The following is a 15,642-nucleotide window of genomic DNA, read 5'->3' as shown; positions in this document are numbered from 1 at the left end:
CAGTGTCACCTGGAGGTGCTGTCAGGCTTGAGTAAGGCCAGGCGAAGGTTTTAGAAGTGAGAGATGAAGAGAGTCTACCCTTTTGCCCGTGTGCTTACTGTTCAGGGATAGTTACTAAACCATTTTGATGTTACCTACGAGTTAAATTACAAAACCATCTAGGATGCTTATTCACATTGACACTTCTGGGCTCATCATTATTTCCCCAAAGGTTTTATCTGACAAGCCGTCAGCTTCTGGAGATAGAGGCTACTTGATGAATTTGGACTTAAGAGGTCAGTAAAATGTACCAAGAGCTGAGCGTGGATGCACTTTGGGTTGAGGTGGTACATTATGGACTGAAGCACAAAAAAGTCTGGTGAGGTCACCAGATGTTGGACCTAGAACTGGATGAATTATTTTTTTTCACATGCGTATGGTTTGATTTTCCCTTGAATGCTTTCCTACAAAACCTGACTAGTGAGGCAAGGCTTACTTTCTCCAACACATGCATTTGGAATAAAAACCACAATCGATCTAACAAAGGAGGGAAGGGAACTTCCTTCCCTGGCTAAATGGTCTTTCAACTTGGTCTGTTATTGAGGGGCGAAAAAAGTCATGAAAAAGTAATTTCCCCAAAACTCCAGCCCTGAAAAGTAGTGACTGTGACACAGATGGCCAATAAATGCACCTGGCATTACAGCTCGAATTGTTTCCTTACCCGTAGCTTTTCCTCAGTCTTGGTAGATTGCTTACAGTCGGGATGCCAAACGGTGGAACCTGGAATGACACAATGCCCCACAAAGAGGTAAGGAAAATGGAAAGAAGCCACAGCCGTGTTAGATAGAACTTCTGAGAATGGTTCAGCTCCTTCTCTCCCTAACACAAGGGAGTGTTAGAGCGCTGTGCCCAAGTGAAGTACGACAACGCCAACCTCCAGGTGAGTTTTCCTCATCCAGTCTGAGCTTGCTCTATAAAGGTCATAATTCTAGACCACAGAGACCACTACCTAGACACAAGTGCTTTGATGCAAGAGATGTTTAGTTCTTGACTGAGTGCTGTTGTTGTTTTGGGCCATATTATTATCCTTTAAAAGTCATGTCTGTGTGTTTACTACAAGCTGTGTTGAATTTAAATATAAGCCATAGGCCATGTTTACAAAACATCAAAACAACTAATCAATTTAATGGGGAATATAATCAAACCATATCCAGAAGCAAAACTCCCTGAATTTTTTGTTGATCCTACACATAGTCATTTACAAAGATATGGAAAATGAAGCCAACTAGCAAGGTTCAAAGTTATGTTACAAATGCAGAAGTTTCCTTGAATTTTTAACTGTTTAATGAACAAAAAGTCTTCACTCTTAAATGAGTGGAATTACCACTTGTCATTTTCTGTTTCTGAGTCAATGCCTCACCTTCCCAGAGTATGAGGCTCTTCTGTGGATGGTACCAGTGTCACAGAACTAAGCAAAACACTTACATCCAACAGAAAGCTCTTGTAAGAATCCAAGCCCACCTGCGTGATTTTGTATACCTAGATATACATGTCATTTATCCAGGCGTGGCGAAGACCTGTATGTAAGTCCTACGTTCACATAAGGCTCTGGGCAGAACTGAAGGAGCGCTTAGAAAGACTTGAGCAAATAAAGTTACTAAGTTGAAAGCAGCGAGTAAATCATATAAATTTAATAAGTCTTCGTATGAATATTAGACTGTGCACATTTCACTGTTAAATCTTTTTCTCTTCAAGCAACAATCTGTGTGTCCTTGAAAAGTCACCAAATTAAAGTAACTCTTGAATTGTTTTATACCACTGAGCTAATACAGCTAAAATAATATTAATGACAAGGATAATACCCTTTATATCAGAGTTAAACTCTTTAATCCCTTATTTAACCATCATTTCTATCTTCCTTAACCCAGAGCCAAAAAATAAATACATATACATAAAGCAAAGCAAAGCAAGAAAATGAAACAAACAAGCCAGACAGATACATAGTCCTATCAGGATTAACGTTTACTCCAAGGCTGGCTACAAAGTGTAGGAAACCCTCCCAGTGTGGAGGGCTAAGGGTCAGGGGTGGGCCCAGGGGCAGCATTCGCTGTGAAGGTTCTGTGAGAGGGAGCTGTTGGCCAGAACACTGGATTTGCACACAGAGTCACATTGTTCTCCAGGGGTCAGACACACAAAGAACGTGACTCAGGGAGAATATCAGATACGAGGAAGGCAAACTACTCATTCGTCAAGGATGTCGAGCGGGCAGGCAGAGTGCATAGAAGCCCAGCTCCAGAAGATGGCTGGGGTCCTGAACACAGCCCATCTTGACGGGTACTCGCTTATTTGTAGCACGGATGTGCTGTGTTTGTGCTCAGCTTGAACCCACTCTCTATTCAGGATCCAGAACCATGTGCACGTGCAGAGCTGCACCCAGAGCCTTTGAGTCTCGGTTTCTCGCAGACACGGGGTTGACACGCACGCTCGTGTCTTCGTTTTTGAGCGCCGTCATTGACACACGGAAATCTAAAACAATGCCTGGACACCAAATGGAGAATAAATCTGCTCCATGCTGAAAATGCAAACCGACACCTGCCCATTGCTACACAGATTCACAGCCTGCCCTCGGGGAGATGTGCGATATAAAGTCCACGTGAAACCAGGGAGCTTGTCACTTGCCTTGAGCAGGCCCTTTAAAATTCAGTGGCTTTTTAAATCAGACTATTCCAGAGTGATCATTAAAATGAAGGGATGTTTGGGGGTGTCCATTTCTCCTACTGTTATAGCATTTTTTAGAGGAAAGCAGCTAAGGCTTTAATGATCACGGGTCTTCTCTGTAGACTTTTCTTAGTTGTGTAAGAACAAAACAGAGAGGAGAACAAACCATTCATTAAAAATACACATAGTGTTATGTGCTGAGAAACAAAGAAATGAATGTGAAGGCAGATGAGGCCCAGTAATTACCAAACTGAATGAGCACCGGCTCTCATGGTTCTTGCTAATTTCACTGATAAGCCCTTGTCTATTTAACGGCTCTTTTTCCAGCTAAAAATAGTAAAATGTTTGTGCAGATGGTGCTGTTTGACTGGAAGAGAATCCTTCCCTAAGCTTCTCTCTGAGAAGTTCCAGCATGTTAGTGGAGATCAAAACCAGTCGTGGTTGTACCCTGGCAAAATTTCTCAAAATGATTTTCAGTTAAAAAAAAAAAAAATTAATGGTAATATGTATTTCTTTGCCCCCAGAAATTTCTCCATTTCTCTTTCAAGGACTCTGGGTACGTCCTCTCTCATTCTCTTGCTGTGTCTCTTTCTTTCAGTATGAGAGCTATGGTATCTGAAAGGGATGAGATACTTCTGTGATGCAATTCACCAAATATGAAGGTTCCGTCTTTCTGAAAGTGTGTATAAGAGCAGCCTGGAGGTGTCAAAAAAATAAAATCCTTCTTGCAGGACAGTGAAAGAAACAAAGACTAAGTAGCATCTAGAAATGTTTTCTTTTGCCTTTTTTCCCCAAGCCTATTCCTGGGGAGGGCTGGGAGGAGGTGTTGCTGATTTTCACTCTTGCCTCATCTCCATGGCACCAAACATCAAGTCCTACTCGTTCATTCCAGAAGCAACACATTCCTTTGTCGAACAGACCTGGGGGTTTACCGCCAGCATGCCCACTGCTTGGCTGATGAATGCCAACTGCTGAGGTAACTTTTGGCCACGTTCATTGCGCACCTGGGGAGCCTTGGAGCTAATGAAAGGCCTCCTTCTCTGAAAATGAACAGACAGGCAAAGCAAGGTGGGCAGAACTTACTGGAGTCTCGAGTCCATCTTACCTTGAAGATACATTTCCTCTCCTTCTGTGAACATCTGGTTGCACCTGCTGCATCGTGCACAGCTGGGGTGGTAATGTTTGTCACCTGCCTGCAAGAGAAGGGGTAAAGGCTCTTTAGTTACACCTGTCACAGCTCCTGGCCTCTGCTCTGGACTCGGGGAGTTGGAGGAAAAAAGGAAACAGCTGGGGCAGGAAAAATAAGGGCCCAAATGACCTACCCTCCTATACCTGCAGCCCTGGAAGTTGAGACCGACCCCATGAGAACAGGAAGGGGCTCATGGACCAGCTACTCATGCCTCAATGATGGGGCTGCCTTGCTTCTCAGGGTTTCTGGAGCCCATTTCTCACCTGGCCTGGGGACTCAGGGTTGGTTGCCTGTTACATGCCGTGTGCCTGCGATAAGCCCACTCCATCTCCAAAAAATTCTACTACGCCCCAAAACAACATCTGAACTGATGTGGAGACTGACCTTGGTTTGTATTCAAGCAATAAAAAGAGAAGATTCTCATATTTAGCTGGTTCTTGCTTCCTTGGCTAAACTGTCTAAAGATAAGATCTAGCTTGCAAATAGACATGAGAACCATAGTAAAAGACATCACCCACAACTTTTACCTCAGAAAGACCCCAAATTCTCTTCTGTACCACTTATAACGATCTCTTACCAAAGTCTTATATTAAGTGTTTTCTGAAGAAGGCATTTTACTGACGTTGGCCCTGCATTATTCATGAGCATTTCACATTCCTAAATATGACAGATGCCATCACAGCAGGTGTTGACTTCCCCAAAGCAAAATGTCACTGGACACAGGGACAATTCTCTAGACAGGTGCCAAGTCACATTAAAGTCATGCTCCAAATGCAAGCCTGACAAAATGAAATCTTTTCATTTATAACTCAGCAAAAAACCCTTACTGCCTAAAAATGATCAAATGTACTCTGCGATGAAATCATTTTATCGATCAAGTGTGCAACATTTCTTTCACCTGGACCACACGCAAGGCAGAGCTGAGAGCCCAGAGGCAGAAGTAGCTGCACCGTGTGCCTGCATGAAATCTCAACAGGAAACCAGAGGTCAGGTAGTGATTCCTTTCTCACACCCTCCAGCAGAAACTATGAAAGCCACTTAGCAACCAGAGTGTGAGAAGGTGGTTGGTTGCTTAAGACAATCACGTGGGAAAAAAAAAAAAGGAAGTTATTTCAAAATAGAAGCCAGGAATGAAGTATGGTCAATGGTGCCCAGTTAGAAAATTCTAGAAGTGGTGTTCTTGTTCTAGTTCATACACTGTTAGTTATTTATTTATTTTCCCTCAGGGGATGAAGGAGGCATAGGATGAATGTCACACAAAGTAACTCTTTCCCTTAGGTCACCCAGAGTCAAATGTGAATGAAAGAAGGCACCTGGACAGGAATCTTGGGTGGTCTCCGGTGAAAAGCACACTCCTCAGTAGGCTGGGAGGGGAACGAAAGTTCTCCAAACTGATATGGTGTGTCTGTCCTATTTGGCGCTGCGACATCAGGCACATTCTCAACAAAGAGCACCAACGCAATGACTTCTACTTTCACCAAAGGCTTTCTACCTTGTTTTAGTCCTAGCCAACGGGATAACAGAAGTATGAAGGTCACCAATGAAAGAGTCAAAATAGCTGGATTAAAAATTAACATAGAAAACCCAATAACTTTCGCACGGACTAGCAATAAAATTCGGTCAGCATACTGGGATACGGGACTCTGTTTCTAATCACAACAAGCAAAACCTTCAATGCGAGATCTACATACAGAAAACAATAGAACTTAGTAGATGGATATAAAAGGCTAAAAGACATGCAGTATTTCTGGATGCAAAAAACAAATATTTAAAGATGTCAATTTATCTAAAATAACCTAGTAATGCAGTGCGTTCCCAATTAAAATACTCACAGGGCTTTGTCTATAGACAAGCCGATTCTGTAAGTTCATATGGAAAAAAAAATGCACAAAAATACGGACAGTTTTTGAAAAATGGAGCATCAATGAAGGGAGACTTTCCCTTCATGACATGATAAGTTATTCTTAAGAAATTTTTCTTAATGCTTATTTATTTTGAGAGAGACACAGACAGAGTGTGAGTGGGGGAGGGGCTGAGACACAGGGAGACACAGAATCTGAAGAGGGCTCCAGGCTCTGAGCTGTCAGCACAGAACCCGACACGGGGCTCGAATTCACAGACCATGAGATCATGACTTGAACCAAAGTTGGGATGCTTAACCGACTGAGCCACCCAGGTGCCCCATAAAAAAGTTATTCTAAAGGCTCAAATAATTAAAGTACTTCATTACTGGTACTGGAATAGAATATAAACTGGTGAAACAGATAACTCAGAGGAACCCACTGCACAGCTCTACATAAGAGAATTTAGTCTATGATAATGATGGCATTTCAAATGAGTTACAAAATGGATTACTCCATTAATGGTGAGAACATTGGACTCTCCATGAAAAGAAAGGTAAATTTAGATTCCTAACTTATAACCTATCTGAAAAAGAATTCTAGAGAGTTACAGAGCTAAACATAGAAACAAAACTATAGAAATATTAGAAGAATATATAGAAGATAATTTAGTAAACTTGGGGTAGGAATGCCTTCCTGAATAAGGCAAAATCTAGGAACACAATAAAGACACATAATGACTGTGTATACACATAAAAATTTCTAGAGTTAAAACTTTCTAAAGTTAAAAAAGAAGTAACAGGGAAAAAATACTTGGCACACATTTTGGACAAAAGATTATTACGCATAATATATAGAGTGTCTCTAATGAAAAGTAAGTGGCAATATGTACAAAAGGCAATTTCCAGAAGACATATAGATGGCCCCCACAATAAAGAATTAGCTCACCACCACCAGGAATCAGGGAAACACAATTTAGAAAAAAATATTTTTCTTTACCAAACTGGCAATGACAAGGAGACTAATGTCAGGAGATAGGCATCCTCACACACTATTGGTGAGCAAAATTTTTTTTGGAAGGCAACTTTGGCAATGTTTATTAAAATTTAATATGCACAAGCTCTCTTTTTCTAGGAAGCTATCCTACAGGAATTTTCATACCTGTGCTTAAATGTGTTTGTATTGAGGATCTTCAATATTACTTGTAACAGAAAAGAGCAAAGAAACAGAAAGCAACCTAAATCAGAAAGCAGTTAAAGAAAACATCGAATCATATGTAGCCATTAAAAGAATGAAATAAACTTACATGGAAAGATTTCAAAACTAATGTTACCAAGGGAAAAGAGTCATGCAGAAAAGTAACGCCTATAATGTAGTCACATAAAGTACTAGTTGAAAGTGTGGAGACACTGGGGTAAGTAGGACTGGATTCAAATCCAGTTTTGGCACTATGTGGTCTTGTGAAGGTGGTGGTCTCTCTAACCACACAACATCCCACTGCTATAACTACATAACAAAGTAGTGATGTTATGAGGGTGAGTGATTATGTGATGTTTTGAAAATGGTGTCACACACTATAATAATTAAAAAAAATAGAAACAATAACAATAATCCTCTGCACAGAAGCCATTCACAAAAAGACTTCTTAGTGCAGTTTGGGATGCTGGTCAGAGGCCTTCTCAGTGCCCGTTCTTGCCCAAGGACAAGCACAGAAGAGTAACCGTGCTATAAGGTGGATGGAAGACATGTCAAGGCCCCATATGGCAGGGCTGTGGTCTATGAATCATTAGCAAAAACACTGCTAAGAAACAATACCGTCACAATGCCGGGGACATTGGTCTGGACTCACGTACTTGCTTCGTCTCACAATGCTGAACATGTCAAGTAATTCAGTGAGCCGGAATCAAAGGCCATTTCACAGCCATTTAAAAGTCTGGTTTTGTAGCAGTGCATCCTGGGAGACCACAGGGTCAGGGGCTCAAGGGCAAGGGAGCCTCTGCTTTGCATGTGTGAGCCACCTCCTCTCTTTCATTTCTTCTTATACTGGCACCCGTGATGGTTCACAGTCAAGCCCTGTGCACAGGGCCAGGAAAAGGATCAGAGCTGAATAAAGATGTGGGCTCATATGCAAACCAACTCCCCAAATGGACACAGTTGAATCAAAATCATTTACAGTGCAGCCATTTGTAGAAGAGAGAAAAGTATCTCAGACCATGAACAAAATGGAAGGCTACAGAGTGATGATATTAGAACAGATGGTAAACACACAACTCATTGTGGAGAGGAGGTTATTGATTACGAAGTTTTAAGGCACAGTTGGGCTTGGTTGTGACAGGTGACTTCCTAAATGACAGTTAACTAGGTACCTGGCCCCAGGCCCACACCCTGCAACTTTAGCTGTGCCTGAGCCTGTGGGACCAGATGTGCCGTGGGGCTCACCAGAGCTCTGCAATCACTGTTCTCCACCCATCTCTGTACCCTATGTAAAAAAATTATAACTTATTTTCTTCTCTTTCACATATTCGAAATGCACATGTTAAGAGTCTACATTCTGGTGGGCATTAAACTCTATGGAAAATAAACAAGTTGCTTGTGTAGCTGAGTTTTATAAAGCACCTGCCTGCACATTCAACGTGCAAAAAATTGCTTGCCTTTAATAGTGCTGATTATGTCAGCCTTCTGTGGTAATTATTACTATTTGGTTAATCTCTAAATTGGAATAGGAACTTTAGCATACAGACTAGAATACCATCTGGAGTAATACCATCTACTATAAGGCAGGGTTTAGTTTAAGGCAGCAAGCTTTTGATAAAATCCATGGTCTAGGAGAGAAGATAGTTCTGTACTCCTTGTGGGTGAGGGGGTCCCCTGGGAAAGGGTTACCATATTTGGAACCAAGAGAATGGGTGTCATTCCTTAGTGCGTTACCAATAAGACCTCAACGATGTCACTACTTACCCTCTCCAAGCCCCAGGCCCCTCATCTATAAAGAGTGAAGGGCTGAACTAAACAATCTCAAGTCCCATTCAGTTGTAAAATTCTATGATTCTGTGTGAAACCCCATAGCTCTACAAGCTCACACAGCAGTGTTAACAGAAACGCAATTTGGGTAGAGAGAGGAAATTCTTGATGGTAGAGAATGGAGTTTAAGAAATGACTCTGTAGGGGTGCCTGGGTGGCTTAGTCGGTTAAGCGTCCAACTTTCACTTAGGTCATGATCTCGCGGTTCGTGGGTTCGAGCCCCGCGTTGGGCTCTGTGCTGACTGCCAGCTCAGAGCCTGGAGCCTGTTTCAGAGTCTGTGACTCCTTCTCTCTCTGACCCTCCCCTGCTCACGCTGTCTCTCTCTCTCTCTCTCTCTCCCCTAGAAATAAATAAAAAAACATTAAAAAAAAAGAAAAAGAAAATAAGAAATGACTCTGTAGTGCCTTATACCCAGGAGGATTTCTGGATGCCCTAAACCCTGTGCTGATGTATCAGCCCACTGGGAGTGGCAAGAGAGAACTGTAATTACAGAACCCATCCTTGGACAGATAATCTGCTTAGCTCCTGGATGACCAACCGTCCTTTGTAGTTTTTCCTTACCCTCCTCGTTCTCTCAGAGTGCCCTACTCCTAACATGAGCCTAGGAGATGTGGAGGATGGTTCCTGAAGTCAAACCAGCTATTTATAACTTCTGCCCTAGTACTTGTAGGCTTGCAGATTCTTATCAGAGAAGGTCATGATCCATAAACAACTGGACAAAAACCTCAGAGGAAAAGAAAATATCAAGACTCCACACTCAGACAACCCTATTGTGATCTGAGTTTCTCAGTAGATGAAGACAAAAGGGAAAATGAGCCACAAAAGTCTCACTATGTGAAAAAATGGCCACATACAATTGTGACTAGAGAGGCGAGGTTTCCTATTCTAAATAAATAACAGTCATTGTAGGCTGAGCTGCTATAGGGTCTTGCTCTGTGCCAGACACTGCATCAAGGACTTTAAGTGACTGGTCTCCCTACACTCCCATGATGTAGGTGTTATTTTACCGTCTTATACTGTAAGCAAAGAAACTAACACTCAAAGTGGGCAATTTACTCAAAGCCCCCAGTGCTTCCAAAAAGTAGAGCTGGGCTGTGTCTGGGCCTCCCCTCTAAAGGCACCAAGAAAATTCTTATGGAGGGACCTTGGCTCTGGAATGGAAAATTATCTTCCACACTAATTTCGCTGATGGCTGGAAACGTTCAAGTAGTTTCTCCTATAGACCCCTGAGAAAACCCAAGGGTGTGGCACTGAAAGATAATGGAATGTAGTCATTTCCATATGGGGAAGTTAAACTATCAAGGTCTAGGTTGCAGGTTTTTTCTTAAAGATCTAACTTGATTTACAGATGATTTGCTTAGAATACCCAAAGGAATAAACACATTGCTTTACTGTCCCAAAGACTCTTGCAAACACAGCTCTGGTTGACAGGGACTTTAGATGAAGGACATGTAAACACTTGGAGGTAAGTATGTTGGCCTAGATCAGGAGTTTCCTAACATTACTGTGCCTAAGCAACACCTGAGATTCTTTAAAAATGGGTTGAATGGCGTTAAGGTGGGGCACAGAAATCAGCTTCTTTTTTTGTTTTGTAAGCACTGAAATGGGTATTCGAATCATCAAGAACTGAGGAAACACCAGTCTGGGTGGTCCCCAAACCCTAAACCTGATGGTAGATGAAGAAGCCAGAGATAGTAACAAGGCTCTGTTGCTTACATGGAAGGTGCATGGGTGGGAAGGGAGGGGCAGAATCACACAAGTTCCCTGTTTGACCCCTGCAGACGGGCAGTGTGGGGGCTGACTCAGCCTTCTCAAAGTTTGCTGTTTTTCTCTTGAAATGGGAGAGGTTTCCAATGTGACTGGACTGGCTTGATCTCCAAGTTGAACGCTTATCTGTTCCGGGAGGGTTTTTCCCATAATGCAGCATCCTGAACAGGCAGGATAATAAGGGTGTGCCCTGGCCCAAATTTTCTATCCTGGGCAAAGGTGAATAAATCAGTTTGCCCAGGCAGCTTTCCCAAAGCCCTGAGGGTTCTACACAAGTCTGTGCAAAGCCAACCTGCACAGATGAGAACATCCCGCAGCCAGATGGCCTTAGCAACCCAAGGCCACCTGCAACCTCTGCTCCAAACACGTGTGCTGTGTCAGAGGGAGGGGTGACAGCTCATCTTCTCCAGTGAAGATGCACAAAACAGCAGAGAGAAATACACCAGTGACTCCCAATGATCTGGTTCCCTTTGACTAGCTGCTCAAAATATAAAAGACAGAACACCAACTCCCTTCTTTTAATGAGGGGTAAAGAATGAAAAAAGTGGCAATATCCCAGTGTAAATGCATATTGGATTTTTGCAGATGGTTACTGCTTTCTCATCTCCTTCCAAGGAATTAAGTGCAAAAACCTTAAAGCAGACTTTACATTTTAACAGTGCTAGATACATGTTATCTGTAAATGTGTGCGTTCCCACAGGACCTAACCAGTCTCTTTAAATTGACCTAAGATTCAGTGCAATGTCTACAAAATCCAAGATGGATTATTTGTAGAGACTGAAAAGCTGATCCTACAATTTATGTGGCAATGCAAAGGACTCAAGAGAGTCAAAAATTTTTTTTTAAAGAATAGGATAAAGTCAGAAGACTTAAACTATATGATTTCAAAAGTTACCATAAAGCTAGAAGTTATCAAGATAGCATGGACTGGTATTGGGATAGACTTATAGGTCAATGGAATAGAAGAGAGAATTCCAAAATAAATGGCCACATTCATGGTTAATTTAATTAACTTTAAGTAAAATGCCAAGGCAATTTGATGGGGAAGGGATAGTCTTTCCAAAAAATGATGATGGTATATTAGATTTACATATTCAAGCAAACCCCTACCTCACACCATAAACAAAAAATTAACAAAATGAATCACAGACCTAAATGTAAAAGCTAAAACTATAAAACTTCTAGACAAAAACATCAAAGAAAATCTTTATGATCTTGGTTAATATTTCTTGGATATTCTACATAAACATAATTCATAAAAGAAAAAGATTGATAAACTGGATGTCATCAAGATTAAAATCTTATTTTTTTCAAGAGATAGCATTAAGAAAACAGATGAGCCATGGATTGGAAGAAATTTCTGCAAATCATATGTTTAAAAAAGGACTAGTGGGGTGCCTGGGTGGCTCAGTAGGTTAGGCGTCAGATTTCGGCTCAGGTCATGATCTCACGGTTGGTGGGTTCGAGCCCTGCATTGGGCTCTGTGTTGACAGCCAGCTCAGAGCCTGGATCCTGTTTCAGATTTTGTATCTTCCTCTCTCTCTGACCATCCCGTGCTAATGCTGTCTCTTTCCCCTCTCTCAGAAATAAAACATAAAAACAAAAACAAAAACAAAAAAGGACTAGTATCTACTATATACAAAGAACTATTACAATTCAAAATAAGAGTATCTACTATATACAAAGAACTATTACAATTCAAAATAAGAGGCCAAGCAACTCAATTGAAAAAAATGTGCAAAGATTTAAATAATCACTTCACAAAAGAAGATATGCACATGCTGAATAAGCACACTGACTACAATGACTATCATTAAAAAGACTGACCATACCAAGTGTTGAAGACGATTTAGAGAAAGTGATACACTCATCCATTGCTAATGAGAATCTAAAACGGTACAGCTAGCTTGGAAACTTCTGGCAGTTTCTAAAAAAGTTGAACATAATTATGCCATGTGGCCCAGCACAACTACTTGGGTTTCAAACCAAGACAAATGATAACCTATGTCCACACAAAGGCCTCTGTGCAAAAGTTCATCGCAGTGTTATTCATAATAACCGCAAATTGGAAACAATCTGGGGAGTAATGGAATTACTGCAAAGCTATTGTCTTTATTAAAAGGAACAAACTGTTGATGTATGCAACAACACGGAAGAACCTCAACGACATTATGTGATTGAAAGAAGCAAGACCCAAAAGACTAAGGACTGCATGGTTCCATTTATATGAAGTTTCTAGTAACGGCAAGATGAAGGCAATATAAAGTAGATGAGTGGTTGCTGGAAACGGGATTGGGATAGGATGGGAGTCGGATGGACTGCAGATGAGCAGTCGAGATGGGGTGCCTGAAAAGTCCTAATGCTGCATTGTAGTGATGGCTGCACAACTGTATACGTGTAACAAAAAATAATCAAAACTAGAATGAGTGGATATTGTGGTATGTAAACTATTCCTTGATAATGAGACCTGCCAAGAGAAAGAAAGATGGGAAGGGAGGAGAAGGGAAGAAGAGAAGGAAAACAGTGAGGTGGGGGGGCAGGGGACCTGACTGGGAAGGTAAGAATTATTCTACTCACTATCCTCAATGACACATCAGTGCATGCATGCCTTCATTCCTTTTGGGGTGGGGAGTCCAGATTCTTTTGGAAAGTTGTTGAAAAATACAGATTCTTTCTCCAGAATAAAATGTACCTTTATATATAGAAAGCCAGATATACATATATAACATTGCATTGTTAGCAATTAGCTGAAGATTTGAATGCTTACAAAGGGATTAAAAAATAGTTCACTAATTTCTGTCTTCAGAAGTACCATTCTTTTTGTACAAGAAGAGAAACCAGACTACAGAGAGATTAAGTAACTTGCCCAGAACCACATGAGTAGAAATGAAAACGGTGATTCACCTTAGCGTAGCTACTGGAACTCTCTCAGGTTCCTTGGCTGTGTGCCTTCACACACAATATTTAATTGGATTCTTTTCTGACCCTTTGAAATAGGCGACATCATTCTTTTTGTTTAATGGTGATTAAACAGGCTCAGAGGCCAAATGACTTGCTGCACCACGGTCATACGGCCAAGTGTCAGAACTAGGAAGTATCCCAGATCTTAGGATACAAATTCGACTCTCTTGGATCAATACCATCATAACACCTACATTATTTCTTTTCAGAAATCCTAGGCAACTAGAAAAATAATTCCTGTATGGTGCAAAAAGATGGTTAATATGACTGATAAAAGACATCTTACTTACATCCAAATTGAAGGCAGAGCAAATAACTACACTGAAGACAAAACATCAATCTGAAACTAATCAAGGTGAATGTCTACATCTGAAATCCACCTCTTCCTGACGTTCCCACAGCTCTGTGTTTGCACTGTCAGACGTATTTCATTTTGCCGCTAGTTATTATGGCTGGACTGTCTGCCCCGCCCCACTGTGCAACATGGAAGGGAAAGAGACAGGCTTTGGAATCAAGAGAACCCGGAGGTCTGCATGCTGGTCTTGCAAACACTGTGGCCTTGGGTACTTCTCTGGAATCATGTCTTTATCTGTACAAACTGGCATCAGAAAATCTACCAGGTAGGATTATTATGAAAATGAAATAACCAAAGGTAAGTTGATCACAAAGTATCTGGTGCAGTCAGTGCAGGTGAGACTTTTCTTTTTCTTTCGTGTTGGATTATGCATGCCTTTGAAGACATAGGCCACAATGCCATCTCCAGAACTCTGGGATCTCTCTTGCTTTCCACACAGCAAGTGCTCTAGAAATGTCTGGCAAGTTAATATTAGAAACTCTTATTAGAAAACCTCTAAATCGATTAGCCTACTATTCCTACACCATTATGACAGCCCAAAGAGAAATAATGAACTTCAGTACTTCAGCTGTAATTTCATTCTTTGTTTCCAGACACCGTGCTAAGCACCTCATAAGCCATATCCCATCTGACACTCCCTGCAGCACTGTGAGGTAGGTGTTACACCCATTTAACAGGTGAGGAAATCATACATTAGCAAGACCAAGAAATTGTCCAGGGTTACTTGGTTAGCAAGGGATAGATCTGTCATCTGAATTCAGGTCTGACCAATTCCAAACTGTGTACAACCACCAGGTCCTACAGCCTTCCTAGCCCTTGGTTGCTCAGTTTACCAGGGAGGGCCCTGCTGAGATCCGCCCCAGCTCCTAGGACTTTATAGGATCATCTTTCAACTTCCTTTTCTTTCTCTAAGAATACAAATAATAGTTTATCTTACAAAATTAAGGCCTTCGTGTTTTACAATTTGCTAATGCTAAAGAAAGACTAGATAATTTTAAGTCCTTAACAAAAACTTTACTTTCACTGTCCCTCCTGCCCCCAGCCATCAACAGTGTGATCAAATGTTATTTAAAAAACCACTATAAATGGGGGCACGTGGGAAGCATAGTCGGTTAAGCAACTGACTCTTGACTTCGGCTCAGGTCAGGATCTCCTGATTCATGGGGTCAAGCCCAGTGTCATGTGCTGCGCTGACAGCGTGGAGGCTGCTTGGGATTCTCTCTCTCTCCACTTTCTCTATCTCCCTCTCTCTCTCTCAAAATAAATAAAGCTTAAAAAAAAACAACACTATAAATAATACCAAGGCCTTTAAAGCCAACTATCCTAAATGTTATTTCTTGACATAGGCGATCTTCATGGCACAGGACAGCGTGACCCTAAATCCTTACAAAGCAGGCCTGGCAGCTCTTGCCCGCCTGTTGTTTTCAGATTCAACAACAGCAAGGCCATGTCGCCCAGGTACCAAACTTCCTTGAAACTAAGAACTGATTAAATAGCATGGGAAACATCATCCCCTTATTCTCTTCTGGTAAGTTATTAAGAAATACAACATCGTTCAGAGAGTAACCAGTGACCTGAGGATTTGGTGTTCAATGTCCTTGGGTGTTAGATGAATTTGGTATTTCCGGACCAGGAGCTTTGTTGGTGGTTGGTGCAGTCTGCTCCACAGTCTAGTGCTTTCTTTTTCTTAGTTATCAAAACTTCCATTGTATATATTACATCACATTGTTCTCCTTTACAAGGTTGATAGGAAGTCTTGAATATATATTTCCCCCTTTTCTTTGGAGTAGGAAAGGGGAATGCCTTTATT

General features: G+C 41.4%; 1 protein-coding gene across 3 annotated transcripts in view; it reads right to left on the bottom strand.

The window, feature by feature from the left end:
* Positions 1 to 15,642, bottom strand: part of ABLIM1 (actin binding LIM protein 1) — a 312,956-nt gene that overhangs the window by 44,655 nt on the left and 252,659 nt on the right. For all 3 annotated transcript variants that reach the window (XM_077779560.1, XM_077779561.1, XM_077779559.1), the window contains exons 7-8: positions 3,803 to 3,890; positions 701 to 759 (exon numbers count right to left, since the gene is read on the bottom strand). In XM_077779560.1, coding sequence (XP_077635686.1) covers positions 701 to 759; positions 3,803 to 3,890 — 147 coding nt within the window. The remainder of the gene's footprint in view (positions 1 to 700; positions 760 to 3,802; positions 3,891 to 15,642) is intronic.

The sequence above is a fragment of the Crocuta crocuta genome, unplaced genomic scaffold (genome assembly GCF_008692635.1).
Source record: "Crocuta crocuta isolate KB4526 unplaced genomic scaffold, BGI_CrCroc_1.0 scaffold138, whole genome shotgun sequence".
Classification (NCBI taxonomy): Eukaryota; Metazoa; Chordata; class Mammalia; order Carnivora; family Hyaenidae; genus Crocuta; species Crocuta crocuta.
Note: the sequence above shows the minus strand (reverse complement) of the source record. Positions and strands in the feature narration are given on the sequence as shown.